Genomic DNA, 15899 nt, shown 5'->3' with positions numbered 1-15899 from the left:
AATTCAAACTTATTTGATATATGGAGGATCGCTAACCCTACGGGTAGGGAATACTCCTTTTACTCTCATGTTCACAAGGTTTACACTCGAATTGACTACTTTTTGTTGGATGCTAGACTACTCCCCTATACCTGTAATGTGAGGTATCATGATATTATAATCTCGGACCACAGTCCACTCACCTTCTCCCTGAGATTGGGTGACATTGTACCAAACGAGAGGGTCTGGAGGTTGAATCCTCAGCTCCTCACAGAACCAACATTCTGTGAATATCTTAAAGACCAAATTAAATTTTTCTTTGATACCAACGACAACACAGAGACCTCCCAGCATTATTGTGGGAAACACTGAAGGCTTATCTGAGAGGCTGTATCATCTCCTTTCAGGCTGCCAGGAGTAGGCAAAACAGAGGAAAACTGGAAGAACTAGAGGGACAAATTCACTTACTGGATAGGGAGAATGCTAGCCACCCATCTATGGAGAAACATAAAAAAATTACCTCTTTAAAATTTGAATATAATCAGATTCTCTCAGCTAAAATCGCTAAATCTTTTCTCTATGCCAAGCAAAAATATTTTGAGTTTGGTGACAAACCACACAAATTACTCGCCAGACAACTTCGAAAAAATGTGAGTGACCGAATGATTCACAGGGTTAAATCTGCATCTGGGGAATTACTCTCTTCCCCCAAAGACATCAATGACAGATTCCGGCAGTTTTATGAGACTCTATATACATCTAAAGCGGATCCTAACCCCTTAGTTATGCAAACATTTTTGGAGGACTGTAATCTTCCTGCCCTGAACCAGGAAGATTCTAACTTCCTGAATAAGGAAATATCTCTTGATGAAATCCGAGAAACAATTAAATCTCTAAAGAGTGGCAAGACCCCGGGCCCAGATGGATACCCTGGTGAATTCTATAAAACATTCAGCAACATGCTCTCCCCCTATCTGCACAAAATGTTGATTCAGGCCAATGAGGATGGAGCTCTCCCTTCTACTTTGGATGAAGCGTTCATTACAGTTATACATAAGAAGGGTAAAGATCCAGAAGAGGTAGGGTCATACAGACCAATATCTCTCCTTAATACAGACCAAAAGATTTTAGCAAAAACTCTGGCTAACAGGCTTAGCACTTTAATTGGCAAATTGGTCCATTCGGATCAGACCGGCTTTATCCCTAACAGAAACTCATTCTTCAATCTCAGGCGCCTCTTCAATATTATGTATTCTCAGAGGTTACCCAACGTGGACCTTGCCGTCATATCTCTTGACGCCGAAAAGGCCTTTGACCAAGTTGAGTGGCCCTATCTATTCAAGGTCCTACAGAAATTTAATATTGGAGATGGGTTCATAAATTGGATCCAGCTTTTATATAGGAACCCCTGTGCCAGAATACTCACTAACCAATCATTGTCGCCCGATTTAACCTCAACAGGGGGACAAGGCAGGGTTGTGCGCTGTCGCCTATGCTCTTCGCCCTAATTATCGAACCGCTCGCTCAGACGATTAGATCTCATGCAGCAATACACGGCTATAATACTAAAGATACTCTAAATAAGATCTCCCTATACGCAGATGACATCCTCCTCTATGTAACAGAACCCCAGGCTAGTATCCCAGCTATTCTTGATGTGATCAATTTGTTTGGTACCTTCTCGGGATACAGAATAAATTGGAACAAGAGTGAATTAATGCCCATACGGTCGCAAAATACCTCCTGGCTAGAACATCTCCCATTTAAGTTATCTTCAGAAAAATTTACCTACCTAGGAATTGTAGTTACCAAACAATACTCCTTACTATTTAAAGAGAATTTCCCCTCTCTGATACAAAAACTCAAAGCAAACATACTATTTTGGAGAACTCTCCCAATTTCTCTGCTCGGAAGAATTAATGCCATTAAAATGGTCTTCCTCCCACAACTGCTCTACCTATATCAGAACATCCCAGTATTCATACCTAAATCCTTTCATAAACAACTGGACTCAATTATCAATCCTTTCATCTGGGATTATAAAACACACAGGATAGGTAAAAAACACCTCTGTAAATCCAAGATGGAAGGAGGATTGTCTCTCCCAAATTTTATATTTTATTACTGGGCCGCTAACCTCCGCATTGTTACGTTTCTGTTGGATGACGTACTCCCGGCATCCAGCTGGCTTAGTATGGAGCGGGAGGAGTGTCACCCCTTCTCTATTGGCGCTGTGATTTTGTCGCCTGTCAATCTGGAGATGTCACTTTATTGTAACAATCCTATAATACATATATTATCCTATAATCTGGAAGCAAATTAAAGTCCACTTTGAGCTCAGACCAATGTCATTCATGCTCCCTATCGCCAGGAATCCCTCCTTTGCCCCTTCTAACCTTGATAACACCTTTGAGCGATGGGGAGAGTTGGGGATAAGCACCATAGGGGATTTATACATAGAAGGGACCTTTGCTTCCTTTGAGCTGCTGAGGGAAACTTATAATCTTCCCAGAAGTAATTTTTTCAGATACCTACAAATTAGAGACTACGTTAGAAAACACCTCCCAACATTTGATAATGCTAAACCTTCCATGTTTGACGGATGCATAAAAATATGCTCCACCTCAGATAAACTGATATCGCGTCTATATGATGCTTTTCAATCTGTTAGCACACCTTCTACTGATGCCATCAAGGCAAAATGGGAGGAAGAACTAGGGACTGACATCTCAGTGGCAGACTGGGAAGAGAGCTTGGAGTATATCCACACATGCTCCATTAATTCCAGACATCGTCTCATACAATTCAAGGTATTACACAGATTACACTATTCCAAAACTAAACTGCATAGGATATTTCCTGATACATCCCCTACATGTGATAAATGTCAGGCCATGCAGGGTACACTACTCCACTGCTTTGCCCTATGCTCTAGCTTGCATGGTTATTGGTGTGGAATTTTTAGGATCCTCTCTGAAGTTTTGGAGACTTCAATAGATCCAGACCCGCTTCTGATAATCCTGGGAGTATCTGAGTCCCTAAACAGATTAACCAACCCCCAAAAACAACTAATCTCGTATGGTCTCATCTCGGCAAAAAAAACTAATCTTGTTGTTTTGGAAAAGGAGGGAAGCGCCCTCTACCAAATTATGGCTCAGTGAATTGGCAAACACTGTACACTTAGAAAGAATTAGATATATTCTGAACAATAAATTATCAACATTTGATAAAATCTGGCAGCCTTTCCTCTCCTACTTGGACGAGTCGGCGCTGTGAATTTGTACTTATTAACGCACTCTCAATGGTAAATTTTTTATCTACCTTTGGGCAGCGTGTGCTGGCCCTACCACCCGAGCAGTTGGGAGGGGGGGGAATAGGGGATGGGGGATAGGGGGGACATCTTCCCTCTTTCTTTCTACGTGTCCTTGTTTTGTATGTCGTGTTCTGTATTATTTGTTCTGCACCCAGAACTCTGGGTCTTGTTGTTCCTGTCTGCTCTTTTATGTTTAGATAAGAATTGTATACCTGTCATGTATACCTATACACCATTCTTGTGTGTGTTTAATAAAAATATTTGAAACAAAAAAAAAGAAAAACAAGTTTTAATGACTCCAACCTAACTGCATATAAACTTCCGACTTCAACTGTACCTGTCAGGGGGGGTCTGAGAATATACCTGTCTGATGTGTGTGTGGTGGGGGTCTGAGAATATACCTGTCTGTGTGTGTGGTGGGGGGGTTGAGAATATACCTGTCTGTGTGTGTGGTGGGGGTCTGAGAATATACCTGTCTGATGTGTGTGTGGTGGGGGTCTGAGAATATACCTGTCTGATGTGTGTGTGGTGGGGGTCTGAGAATATACCTGTCTGATGTGTGTGTGTGGGGGGGTCTGAGAATATACCTGTCTGATGTGTGTGTGGTGGGGAGGGTTGAGAATATACCTGTCTGATGTGTGTGTGGTGGGGAGGGTTGAGAATATACCTGTCTGATGTGTGTGTGTGTGGGGGGTTGAGAATATACCTGTCTGATGTGTGTGTGGTGGGGGGTTGAGAATATACCTGTCTGATGTGTGTGTGGTGGGGGGTCTGAGAATATACCTGTCTGATGTGTGTGTGAGGGGGGGGACCTCTTACCTGGAGCTCCTGTAGCTATCACTCCTTCTCCCACGCCTCCTGCTGGAGCTGCGGCTACGACTCCGACTGGAGTAAGTGTCATAGGAGTCAGACCTGTGTTAACATAGACAAAGGACTGTTCACTAAACCATTGAAGTATTCAAACTTCATCCAACACTGCATTCGGAAAGTATTTAGGACCCTTGACTTTCTCCACACGGTTACATTACAGCCTTCTTCTAAAATCGATTCAATATTTGATTTCCCCTCAATCGACACACAAAACCCAACAATGAGAAAGCAAAAATACTTAAGACATTTTTGTAAATGTATTAAAAATGAACAGAAATACATTTTCACATAAGTATTCAGACCCTTTGCTATGAGACTATAAATTGAAGTCAGGTGCATCCTGTTTCCATTGATCATCCTTGAGATGTTTCAACATCTTGATTGGACTCCATCTTTGGTAAATTCAATCAATTGGACATGATTTGGAAAGGCACACACCTGCATATATAAGGTCCCACAGATGACTGTGCATGTCAGAGAAAGAACCAAGCCCGGAGGTCGAAGGAATTGTCAGTAGAGCTCAGAGACAGGATTGCGTTGAGGCACAGATCTGGGGAAGGATACCAAAAAGTTTCTGTAGCACAGGAAGTCCCCGAGAAAACAGTGGCCTCCATCATTCTGCAGCATTAAAGGTCCCCAAGAACACAGTGGCCTCCATCATTCTGCAGCATTGAAGGTCCCCAAGAACACAGTGGCCTCCATCATTCTGCAGCATTGAAGGTCCCCAAGAACACAGTGGCCTCCATCATTCTGCAGCATTAAAGGTCCCCAAGAACACAGTGGCCTCCATCATTCTGCAGCATTGAAGGTCCCCAAGAACACAGTGGCCTCCATCATTCTGCAGCATTGAAGGTCCCCAAGAACACAGTGGCCTCCATCATTCTGCAGCATTGAAGGTCCCCAAGAACACAGTGGCCTCCATCATTCTGCAGCATTGAAGGTCCAGAAGAACACAGTGGCCTCCATCATTTTGCAGCATTGAAGGTCCACAAGAACACAGTGGCCTCCATCATTCTGCAGCATTGAAGGTCCCCAAGAACACAGTGGCCTCCATCATTCTGCAGCATTGAAGGTCCACAAGAACACAGTGGCCTCCATCATTCTGCAGCATTGAAGGTCCCCAAGAACACAGAGACCTCCATCATTCTTAAATGGAAGAAGTTTGGAACCACCAACACTCTTCCTTGAGCCAAACTTTGTCCTCAGAGGAGAAGGGCCTTGGTCAGGAAGGTGACCAAGAACCCGATGGTCACTGGCAGAGCTCTAGAGTTCTCTGCAGCACTTCACCAATCAGGCCTTTATGGTAGAGTGGCCAGACGGAAGCCACTCCTCAGTAAAAACCACATGACGGCCCGCTTGGAGTTTGCCAAAAGGCACCTAAAGGACTCTCAGACAATGAGAAACAAGATTCTCTAGTCTGATGAAACCAAGATTGAACACTTTGGCTTGAATGCCAAGCATCATGTCTGGAGGAAACCTGGCACCATCCCTACGAGGTGGCAGCATCATGCTGTGGGGATGTCTTTCAGCGGCAGGGACTAGGAGACTAGTCAGGATAAAGGGAAAGATGAAAGGAGCAAAGTACAGAGAGATCCTTGATGAAAACCTGCTCCATAGTGCTCAGGACCTCAGACTGGGGCGAAGGTTCACCTTCCAACAGGACAACAACCCTAAGCACACAGCCAAGACAACGCAGGAGTGGCTTTGGGACAAGTCTCTGAATGTTCTTGAGTGGCCCAGCCACAGCCCGGACTTGAACCCAATCAAACATCTCTGGAGAGACCTGAAAATAGCTGTGCAGCGACATTCCTCATCCAACCTGACAGAGCTTGAGAGGATCTGCAGAGGAGAATGGGAGAAACTCCAAATACAGATGTGCCAAGCTTGTAGCGTCATACCCAAGAAGACTCAATGCTGTAATCGCTGCCTAAAGTGCTTCAACAAAGTACTGAGTAAAGGGTCTGAATACTTATGTAAATGTGATTTTTCAGTTTTTATTTTTTACAAATGTTGCTTTGTCATTGTGGGGTATTGGGTGTAGATTGATGACGAAAAAAAACCCATTTAAATAAGACTGAATATAACAAAATGTGGAAAAAGTCAGTGGCTGAATTCTTTCCGAATGTACTGTAACTAGAGTTTACCCACAAACCCCAAAAATGTATATTTGTTGATTGACATGATGCACATGTAGAGAAAACATGGAGACATGACTGAGGAGGACAGATGGACAGGTCTAGATGGTCTACATTGAGGAGGACAGATGGACAGGTCTAGATGGTCTACATTGAGGAGGACAGATGGATAGGTCTAGATGGTCTACATTGAGGAGGACAGATGGACAGGTCTAGACGGTCCACATTGAGGAGGACCGATGGACAGGTCTAGATGGTCTACATTGAGGAGGACAGATGGATAGGTCTAGATGGTCTACATTGAGGAGGACAGATGGACAGGTCTAGACGGTCCACATTGAGGAGGACCGATGGACAGGTCTAGATGGTCTACATTGAGGAGGACAGATGGATAGGTCTAGATGGTCTACATTGAGGAGGACAGATGGACAGGTCTAGACGGTCTACATTGAGGAGGACAGATGGACAGGTCTAGATGGTCTACATTGAGGAGGACAGATGGACAGGTCTAGATGGTCTACATTGAGGAGGACAGATGGACAGGTTTAAACGGTCTACGTTGAGGAGGACAGGTGGCCAGGTCTACATGGTCAACATGTCTAGTCTACCTGGATCTCCTGCGTCGATCATAAGAACGGCTTCTGGAATGACTTCTACTATAGGTCCGACTATGACTGTTGTAGCTGCGGTAGGTGATGCTGCGGGACTGGGAGCGTCCTCTGGGATACCTCCTCCTGCTCCTGCTCTGACTCCTAGGAGAAGAGTTCCAGATTAAATCAGATTATTTCTGTCATGTCCATATCAGACCTGTAGATCATAAAACATGGATATGTTACATAAATTACCTTTATATTACACAAACCAGACATTACCTGGCTACATATCAAAATAACATCAATCATTTCAGTCAGTCAACCAGCCAGCCAGCTGGCCACCCAACCAGTCAGTCAGTCGGTCAGCCAACCGGCCAGTAAACCAGTCATTCAGTAAGCGAGACAGCCAGTAAACTCCCCAGCCAGTCAGCCAGTAAGTAAGCAAGGCAGTAAATAAGTAAGCCAGTCAGCAAACCTGGAGGAGTAGCTGGAAGAGCGCGATCTATTCCTGGAGCGGCTGGAGGAGGGGGATCTTCCTCTGGACCTGTGGGATGGGCTAGACCCCGACCGGGACCTCCTGCTTCCCCGCTCCTCCTCCGTGGCCCCTCCCACGGCTCCAGCTGCAGACTGAGACCTCTCCTCACTGGAACTGCTGTCCTGGTTTCTGGGCCTCTGGTTCAGTCTGGCCGTCTTCCGTACCTCGTCGAACAGCGACCCCGGACGCACCCGGCTCTGGCTCTTGATCTGGATGCTGACTCCCCCCTGGGTCCTCCCGCCTTGGCTCTGGGTCCTGCTGCCCTGGGGCCTGATGCCTTCCTGGGGCTGGGTCCGGGGCCCACTGTGCTCCGGGAGTCTGGTGGGGAGCAGACGAGCCAGGGAGGAGGGGTTTGGGTTCATGGCTTGCAGAGCAGCCATCCCCTTTAGAGGCTTCCATTTAGGGTCGACAGGAGGACCAGCGGCTCTGCCTGCTGCAGTTTCCTGCTGCTCCCCACTAGCTAGCATCACAGCTGGCAGAGATGCTGTACACTGTGGATCTTTAACAGGTGAGAGAAACACGTCTCCCTTCTTTAAGGAGCGACTCAGAGGAGACAGTGTTTTCAGACTGATATCCGGTGCCTGTTGGCCCGGAAGGCCTGGTGGCTCGGTAGTGGGGTCAGGGAGGTCATGTTCTGGGGTGCAGATCTCCATATCGTCTACCATCTCTGGCTGATCCATCTTTGGCAGGTTAGCAGTGAGGTCCTGAGGTTTTGAGTGTTTTGGGTTCAAGTTGGCAGTTGGTTTAGCTTTCAGTTCTTTGGTAATCTCTGCTGCATCTTCCACTCTGCGAGGCATTGGCTGTACTGAACTGTTTCTGTTGGGTGAAGCAGGACTTATCTCCTTGTCCTCCTTTTCCAGACATGGAGATTTGCCAGGTCTTCCCCTGACAGCTCTCTGAGGACTATCCTTTACAGCAGTATGTTTTTGCTCCAGACGTTTCTCTTTCTGGGACTCATCCTCCTCCTCATCCTCTCCAAACTCCATTGGCGGCTGCCAGTGGAATGTCTCCTTCAGCTTCTGGTGTTTCCTCTTGGACCGCTTTGACTTGACCTTTGACCTGTGGGAGCCAGACTTGGCAGAGCTCCTCCTCTTGCGTTTGTGTTTACGTTTGTTCTTCTTCCTGCTCTTGTGTCTCTCTGCCTCGAGGCCCTTCTCAGGGCTCCCCTCCAATGGGGTGGCATTATGTACAGGTGCAGGAAGCAGCAACACAGAGGTTCCAGGGGCTTTGTTCATCTTGCTGTGTGACCGTACATGGTGTTCATGTTCTGACTCGGAGCTGGCCTCGCCCTCCTCCTTCTCTGACAGGAAGACCTTGGGCTCGGTGGTGGCCATCTTGGGCAGCACCTTCTCAGAGTCGCTCTCAGAGTCCCACCCAGCGAGAGCTGCTAGTCTCTGGTCAGGAATCTCTGCTGACCTAACATCAGGCTTCTGGTTGTTCACCAGGCTGGTCTTTCTGCCTAGTTTATCCCCATCACTGTCCCACTCTGACCTACTGCTGGGTTTCTTCAAGGACTTTTGGTTTGGTTTCAGACTTTTTGCTTCCGTTTCCTGATGACGTCGGTCTTCTGATAAGATGCCAAAGAGCTTTGGTCCCTTGGAGCCATTCTGCCTGGGCCCAGGACTGTGTTCGCTGTCTGTTCCGTCCTCAGAGTCAGATGAAAACATGTTGATCTGGGAGTCAGGCGCTTTGAGGTACTTATCCAGGTTCTTGATCCGCTTCAGAGAGCTGTAGTACTGTTTCCAGCCCTTGTCTATAGTCTTGTCTAAGGTCTTGTCTAGGCCTCTCCTGTGAGAGTCATAGGAGTCTGACCTGCTGTAGGAGGAGGATCTGCTGTAGTAGGGACCTGGTGACCGTATCCTGGACCGGGAGTGACTCCTGGAGTGACTGTGAGACTGGCTGTAGGACCTGCTCCTGTAGGAGCCGCTGGGTGATCGTCTCTGGTGTCTGTGGCTCTTAGAGCCACGGCTCTTTTCCAGGTGGGAGTTATCTGGGTGGTTATCAGATGTACTGGGAGCTGTGGGGCCTATGGGGGACAGGCAGGCTGGAGTCGTCTTGGTCTTGACCTCCTGGACTCGGACGTAGGAGGGTTTCCACGGTTTCTGGCCAGGCTTCCAGCGTGAGGGAGGGGGGCTGTCACTCATGGGTATGACAGGGGCGTTCTCAGGGGCTGGGGTGGCAGGGAGGGCTGTGGCTTTGGTCTCTACACCCTTCACTGCCCCTGCGGTTGAGGCGTCTGGCTTTAGCTTGCTGACGTCAGCCATCTTGGACTTCTTGGAGGATCTGGTTGCCTTTCTCCTCCTGAGCCGGGACAAAGACCTGGACCTGGATCTGTACCGGGATCTGGATCGGGACCTGGATGTGGACCTTGACATAGATAGAGACCTGCTTCTGGAGTGAGACAGACTCCTGGACTGGGAGTAAGACACAGACCTGCCCCTGGATCTGGAGCGGCTAGCTGTGTAGGAACTCGAGTCTCTGGATGAAGGGGAGGAGTGACGCCGCTTGCCCGACCCGGAGCACTGCTTTCTCGGGGAGCGTCTGTGGGCGGAAGGGGTCCGGGACACTGAGAGGGACCTTCTCTCAATATCACCAGGATTTGTCCCCTGACCCTCTCGGACGGGCGACTGTTTGGGCTCTTTGCTCTTGGTGGACTCCTTCTTTTGTCTCTTGGCATGTTTGCGTTTCTTGGCCTTCTTGCGCTTGGCTTTCTTCTTCTCCTTCCTGTGTGGGCGGGGCTGGCTGGAGCGGTCAGAGCTGTGGCCTGAGGAGCACTCCGGGGACTGGGACCATGGGGAGTCACTCCTGCTGCGGTCTCCCTCCCATCTGCTGGAACAACGGTCATTCAATCTGTTAAGTCAAGATCCCACCCTCAGAGATAACAGTCGAACTGACCTCAAGGTTTCAAACAATACGACATGTAGCTGGATCAGTGGTTAGCATTGATAATGCTTAAGTTGTCACACAGAGAAGCTATGTATTATATATACGCATATAGTAGTTATAGTAGCTAGGTCTTATTTAGATATAGTAGCTAGGTCTTATAGTAGCTATGTATCATACATACATACATACATACATACATACATACATACATACATACATACATACATACATACATACATACATACATACATACATACATACATACATACATACATACATACATACATACATACATACATACATACATACATACATACATACATACATACATACATACATACATACATACATACATACATACATACATACATACATACATACATACATACATACATACATACATACATACATACATACATACATACATACATACATACATACCTTTATTTAACCAGGCAAGTCAGTTAAGAACAAATTCTTATTTACAATGACGGCCTAGGAACAAAAACTGTGGGTTAACTGCCTGTTCAGGGGCAGAACGACAGATTTGTACCTTGTCAGCTCAGGGATTTGAACTTTAGAACAACCTTCCGGTTACTAGTGCAACGCTCTAACCACTAGGCTAAAATAATTTGTTTGTGTGTATGTGTATATTATAGCAGATGTCCAGTTTTTCCTGTGTGTGGACACAACGTTATATATATATATAGTCATACAGTGCCTTTTTTCCGAATTAACTCCATAAAGTATTGGAAAACGTTGTTTGAATCCCCTCAAGGTTGAACTTTGCCATTCCTGAAGCCTTTGTTCTCACATTTCAGGCTTCAAACATAAAGATGTAAAACTGTATTTTTATGTGAAGAATCAACAACAAGTGGAACACAATCATGAAGTAGAATGACATTTATTGGATATTTCAAACTTTCTTAACAAATCAAAAACTGAAAAATATTGCGCTAAAAACGGCACGTTTTTATCCAAAAATTATTCCCCTAGCCCTTAACCGGTTAAGTTAATACTTTGTAGCGCCACCTTTTGCTGCGATTACAGCTGTAAGTTGCTTAAGGTATGTCTCTATCAGTTTTGCACATCGAAGACTGAAATGTTTTCCCATTCCTCCTTGCAAAACAGCTCGAGCTCAGTGAGGTTGGATGGAGAGCATTTGTGAACAGCAGTTTTCAGTTCTTTCCACAGATTCTCGATTGGATTCAGGTCTGGACTTTGACTTGGCCATTCTAACACCTGGATATGTTTATTTTTGAACCATTCCATTGTAGATTTTGCTTTATGTTTTGGATCATTGTCTTGTTGGAAGACAAATCTCCGTCCCAGTCTCAGGTCTTTTGCAGATTCCATCAGGTTTTCTTCCAGAATGGTCCTGTATTTGGCTCCAACCATCTTCCCTGTCCCTGCTGAAGAAAAGCAGGCCCAAACCATGATGCTGCCACCACCATGTTTGACAGTGGAGATGGTGTGTTCAGGGTGATGAGCTGTGTTGCTTTTACGCCAAACATAACGTTTTGCATTGTTGCCAAAAGAGCACCTTTTTCCCCATGTTTGGTGTGTCTCCCAGGTGGCTTGTGGCAAACTTTAAACAACACTTTTTATGGATATCTTTAAGAAATGGCTTTCTTCTTGCCACTCTTCCATAAAGGCCAGATTTGTGCAATATACGACTGATTGTTGTCCTATGGACAGAGTCTCCCACCTCAGCTGTAGATCTCTGCAGTTCATCCAGAGTGATCATGGGCCTCTTGGCTGCATCTCTGATCAGTCTTCTCCTTGTATGAGCTGAAAGTTTAGAGGGACGGCCAGGTCTTGGTAGATTTTCAGTGGTCTGATACTCCTTCCATCTCAATATTATCGCTTGCACAGTGCTCCTTGGGATGTTTAAAGCTTGGGAAATATTTTTGTATCCAAATCCGGCTTTAAACGTCTTCACAACAGTATCTCGGATACTGGTGTGTTCCTTGTTCTTCATGATGCCCTCTGCGCTTTTAACGGACCTCTGAGACTATCACAGTGCAGGTGCATTTATACGGAGACTTGATTACACACAGGTGGATTGTATTTATCATCATTAGTCATTTAGGTCAACATTGGATCATTCAGAGATCCTCACTGAACTTCTGGAGAGAGTTTGCTGCACTGAAAGTAAAGGGGCTGAATAATTTCGCACGCCCAATTTTTCAGTTTTTGATTTGTTAAAAAAGTTTGAAATATCCAATAAATGTCGTTCCACTTCATGATTGTGTCCCACTTGTTGTTGATTCTTCACAAAAAAATACAGTTTTATATCTTTATGTTTGAAGCCTGAAATGTGGCAAAAGGTCGCAAAGTTCAAGGGGGCCGAATACTTTCGCAAGGCACTGTATATAGTAGTTTTAGTAGCTATGAATTATATATTGTAGCTATAGTAGCAAGGTATTATATATAGTAGTTATAGTAACTATGTATTACATATAGTAGCTATGTATTCATTCAGTTGTACAACTGACTAGGTATCCCACTTTCCCTTTCCCTATTATATATTTATATATACAGTACCAGTCAAAAGTTAGCCTTTTTACTATTTTCTACATTGTAGAATAATAGTGAAGACATCAAAACTATGAAACACATATGGAATCATGTAGAAACCAAAACAAGTGTTAAACACATGGTTTTAGGGGAGCTGGGAGTCTCCTATTGTATTGTGACACTTAAATGGTAAGGACCTTTCGGCCCTACCATGCAGTTCCACGATGTATTGTATACAGTTAAACAGTGGTGTACTTGTCTCCTCGGCTCCATCTCTCTACGCTGGGTGGCTGGTAGGTCTTGGTTCTCTGCATTTCCTCCTTCCAGTGGGGCGGAGTTTCGCTGCTTCCTTGTCCCTCCTCCTCCGAAGCCGAGTGCGACTTAGAGCACGTTGGGGTGTGGTACCTCTGCAGAGAGAACAGAACAGGAAACTAACCAGACTGACCTACAGCACACTGGTGTTCTGCACGTCACTTCCTCCCATGATAGTCTCGTCCAGTTTCTACACAGAGCTCCCAAAGGGCTGGTTACCTGATTTCCATGAAGTCAACATTGTATGGTTGCTTTAGTGGGGAATTAAAGACCACAGACAGAAAGATGTTTGCTTCTCTTCCATTAAAAAAAGACCTCTCAGGTCATTCAGCAACATCTTTTTGTCTCTGTACCGTTCATCTTATGTCCTTTGAACAGGTTAGGCCTTTGTGCAGAGTCCTGATTCAATCACATTGGGGCTTTAGAGAGACTTCAGACTGGAGAATGTTTTCTATTGGTATCGTATGGTAGGAGTTATAATATGTACCATTGGTATCATATGGTAGGAGTTATAATATGTACCATTGGTATCATATGGTAGGAGTTATAATATGTACCATTGGTGCCATATGGTAGGAGTTATAATATGTACCATTGGTATCATATGGTAGGAGTTATAATATGTACCATTGGTATCATATGGTAGGAGTTATAATATGTACCATTGGTGCCATATGGTAGGAGTTATAATATGTACCATTGGTATCATATGGTAGGAGTTATAATATGTACCATTGGTATCGTATGGTAGGAGTTATAATATGTACCATTGGTATCGTATGGTAGGAGTTATGATAGGATAATGTACCATTGGTATCGTATGGTAGGAGTTATAATATGTACCATTGGTATCGTATGGTAGGAGTTATGATAGGATAATGTACCATTGGTATCGTATGGTAGGAGTTATGATAGGATAATGTACCATTGGTATCATATGGTAGGAGCTATAATATGTACCATTGGTATCATATGGTAGGAGTTATAATATGTACCATTGGTATCGTATGGTAGGAGTTATGATAGGATAATGTACCATTGGTATCATATGGTAGGAGTTATAATATGTACCATTGGTATTGTATGGTAGGAGTTATGATAGGATAATGTACCATTGGTATCATATGGTCTGAGTTATGATAGGATAATGTACCATTGGTATCATATGGTGGGAGTTATAATAGGATAATGTACCATTGGTATATGGTAGGAGCTATAATATGTACCATTGGTATCGTATGGTAGGAGTTATAATATGATAATGTACCATTGGTATCATATGGTAGGAGCTATAATAGGTACCATTGGTATCGTATGGTAGGAGTTATAATAGGATAATGTACAATTATTATATCATAGTAGTTCTAATGGGATAATGTACCATTGGTATCATATGGTAGGAGATATGATAGGATAATGAACAATTGGTATAGTATGGTAGTAGTTATAATATTATGTAACATTGGAATAGGATAATGAACCATTGTCATAGTATGGTAGCAGTTATAATATAAAGAACCATTGGTATAGTATGGTAGTAGTTATGATATGTACCACTGGTGTAGTATGGTATTAGTTATAATAGTATAATGTACCACTGGTGTATTATGGTAGTTATAGTAGGATAATGTACCATTGGTATGGTAGTAGTTATAAAATGATGAACCATTGTTATAGTATAGTAGTGGTTATAACATTATGTACCATTGTCATAGTATGGTAGCAGTTATAATATAAAGAACCATTGGTATAGTATGGTAGTAGTTATGATATGTACCACTGGTGTAGTATGGTATTAGTTATAATAGTATAATGTACCACTGGTGTATTATGGTAGTTATAGTAGGATAATGTACCATTGGTATGGTAGTAGTTATAAAATGATGAACCATTGTTATAGTATAGTAGTGGTTATAACATTATGTACCATTGTCATAGTATGGTAGCAGTTATAATATAAAGAACCATTGGTATAGTATGGTAGTAGTTATGATATGTACCACTGGTGTAGTATGGTATTAGTTATAATAGTATAATGTACCACTGGTGTATTATGGTAGTAGTTATAATATGAAAATGTACCATTGGTATGGTAGTAGTTATGTTATGTACCATTGGTATAGTTGTATTATGTACCAATGGTGCATCATTATAGTCATTATAATATTTTAATGTACCATTGTTATTATATAGTGGTAGTTATAATAGGATAATGTACCATTGTTATAGTATGGTAGTAGTTATACTATTATGTTCCATTGGCATAATATGGTAGTAGTTATAATAGGATAATGTACCATTGGTATAGTATGGTAATATGTATAATAGGATAATGTACCATTGGTATAGTATGGTAGTAGTTATAATCAGATAATGTACCATTGGTATAGTATGGTAATATGTATAATCGGATAATGTACCATTGGTATAGTATGGTAAGATGTATAATCATATAATGTACCATTGGTATAGTTTGGTAGTAGTTATACTAGGTTAATGTACCATTGGTATAGTATGGTAAGATGTATAATCGGATAATGTACCATTGGTATAGCATGGTAATAGGTATAATAGGATAATGTACCATTGGTATAGTATTGTAGTAGTTAAAATAGGATAATGTACCATTGTCCCTCTGCCTTTGATCTTGCGTCCAGACTTGGTGACTGACTGCTTCAGGTCATTGGGAAGGGAGGAGACCTCTGGCTTAGTTCTGGAAATAACATGAACACAATTATAGACAAACAAACTGGAAG

The 15899-nt window shown here is 43.6% G+C and overlaps 1 protein-coding gene across 5 annotated transcripts in view; it reads right to left on the bottom strand.

Moving 5' to 3' along the window:
* Positions 1-15899, bottom strand: part of nktr (natural killer cell triggering receptor) — a 67313-nt gene that overhangs the window by 9209 nt on the left and 42205 nt on the right. For all 5 annotated transcript variants that reach the window (XM_046293068.1, XM_046293069.1, XM_046293072.1 and 2 more), the window contains 5 exons: positions 15769-15856; positions 13087-13238; positions 7366-10254; positions 6906-7049; positions 4112-4204 (listed from right to left, as the gene is read on the bottom strand). In XM_046293068.1, coding sequence (XP_046149024.1) covers positions 4112-4204; positions 6906-7049; positions 7366-10254; positions 13087-13238; positions 15769-15856 — 3366 coding nt within the window. The remainder of the gene's footprint in view (positions 1-4111; positions 4205-6905; positions 7050-7365; positions 10255-13086; positions 13239-15768; positions 15857-15899) is intronic.

This window comes from Oncorhynchus gorbuscha, linkage group LG12, assembly GCF_021184085.1.
Source record: "Oncorhynchus gorbuscha isolate QuinsamMale2020 ecotype Even-year linkage group LG12, OgorEven_v1.0, whole genome shotgun sequence".
Lineage (NCBI taxonomy): Eukaryota > Metazoa > Chordata > Actinopteri > Salmoniformes > Salmonidae > Oncorhynchus > Oncorhynchus gorbuscha.
Note: the sequence above shows the minus strand (reverse complement) of the source record. Positions and strands in the feature narration are given on the sequence as shown.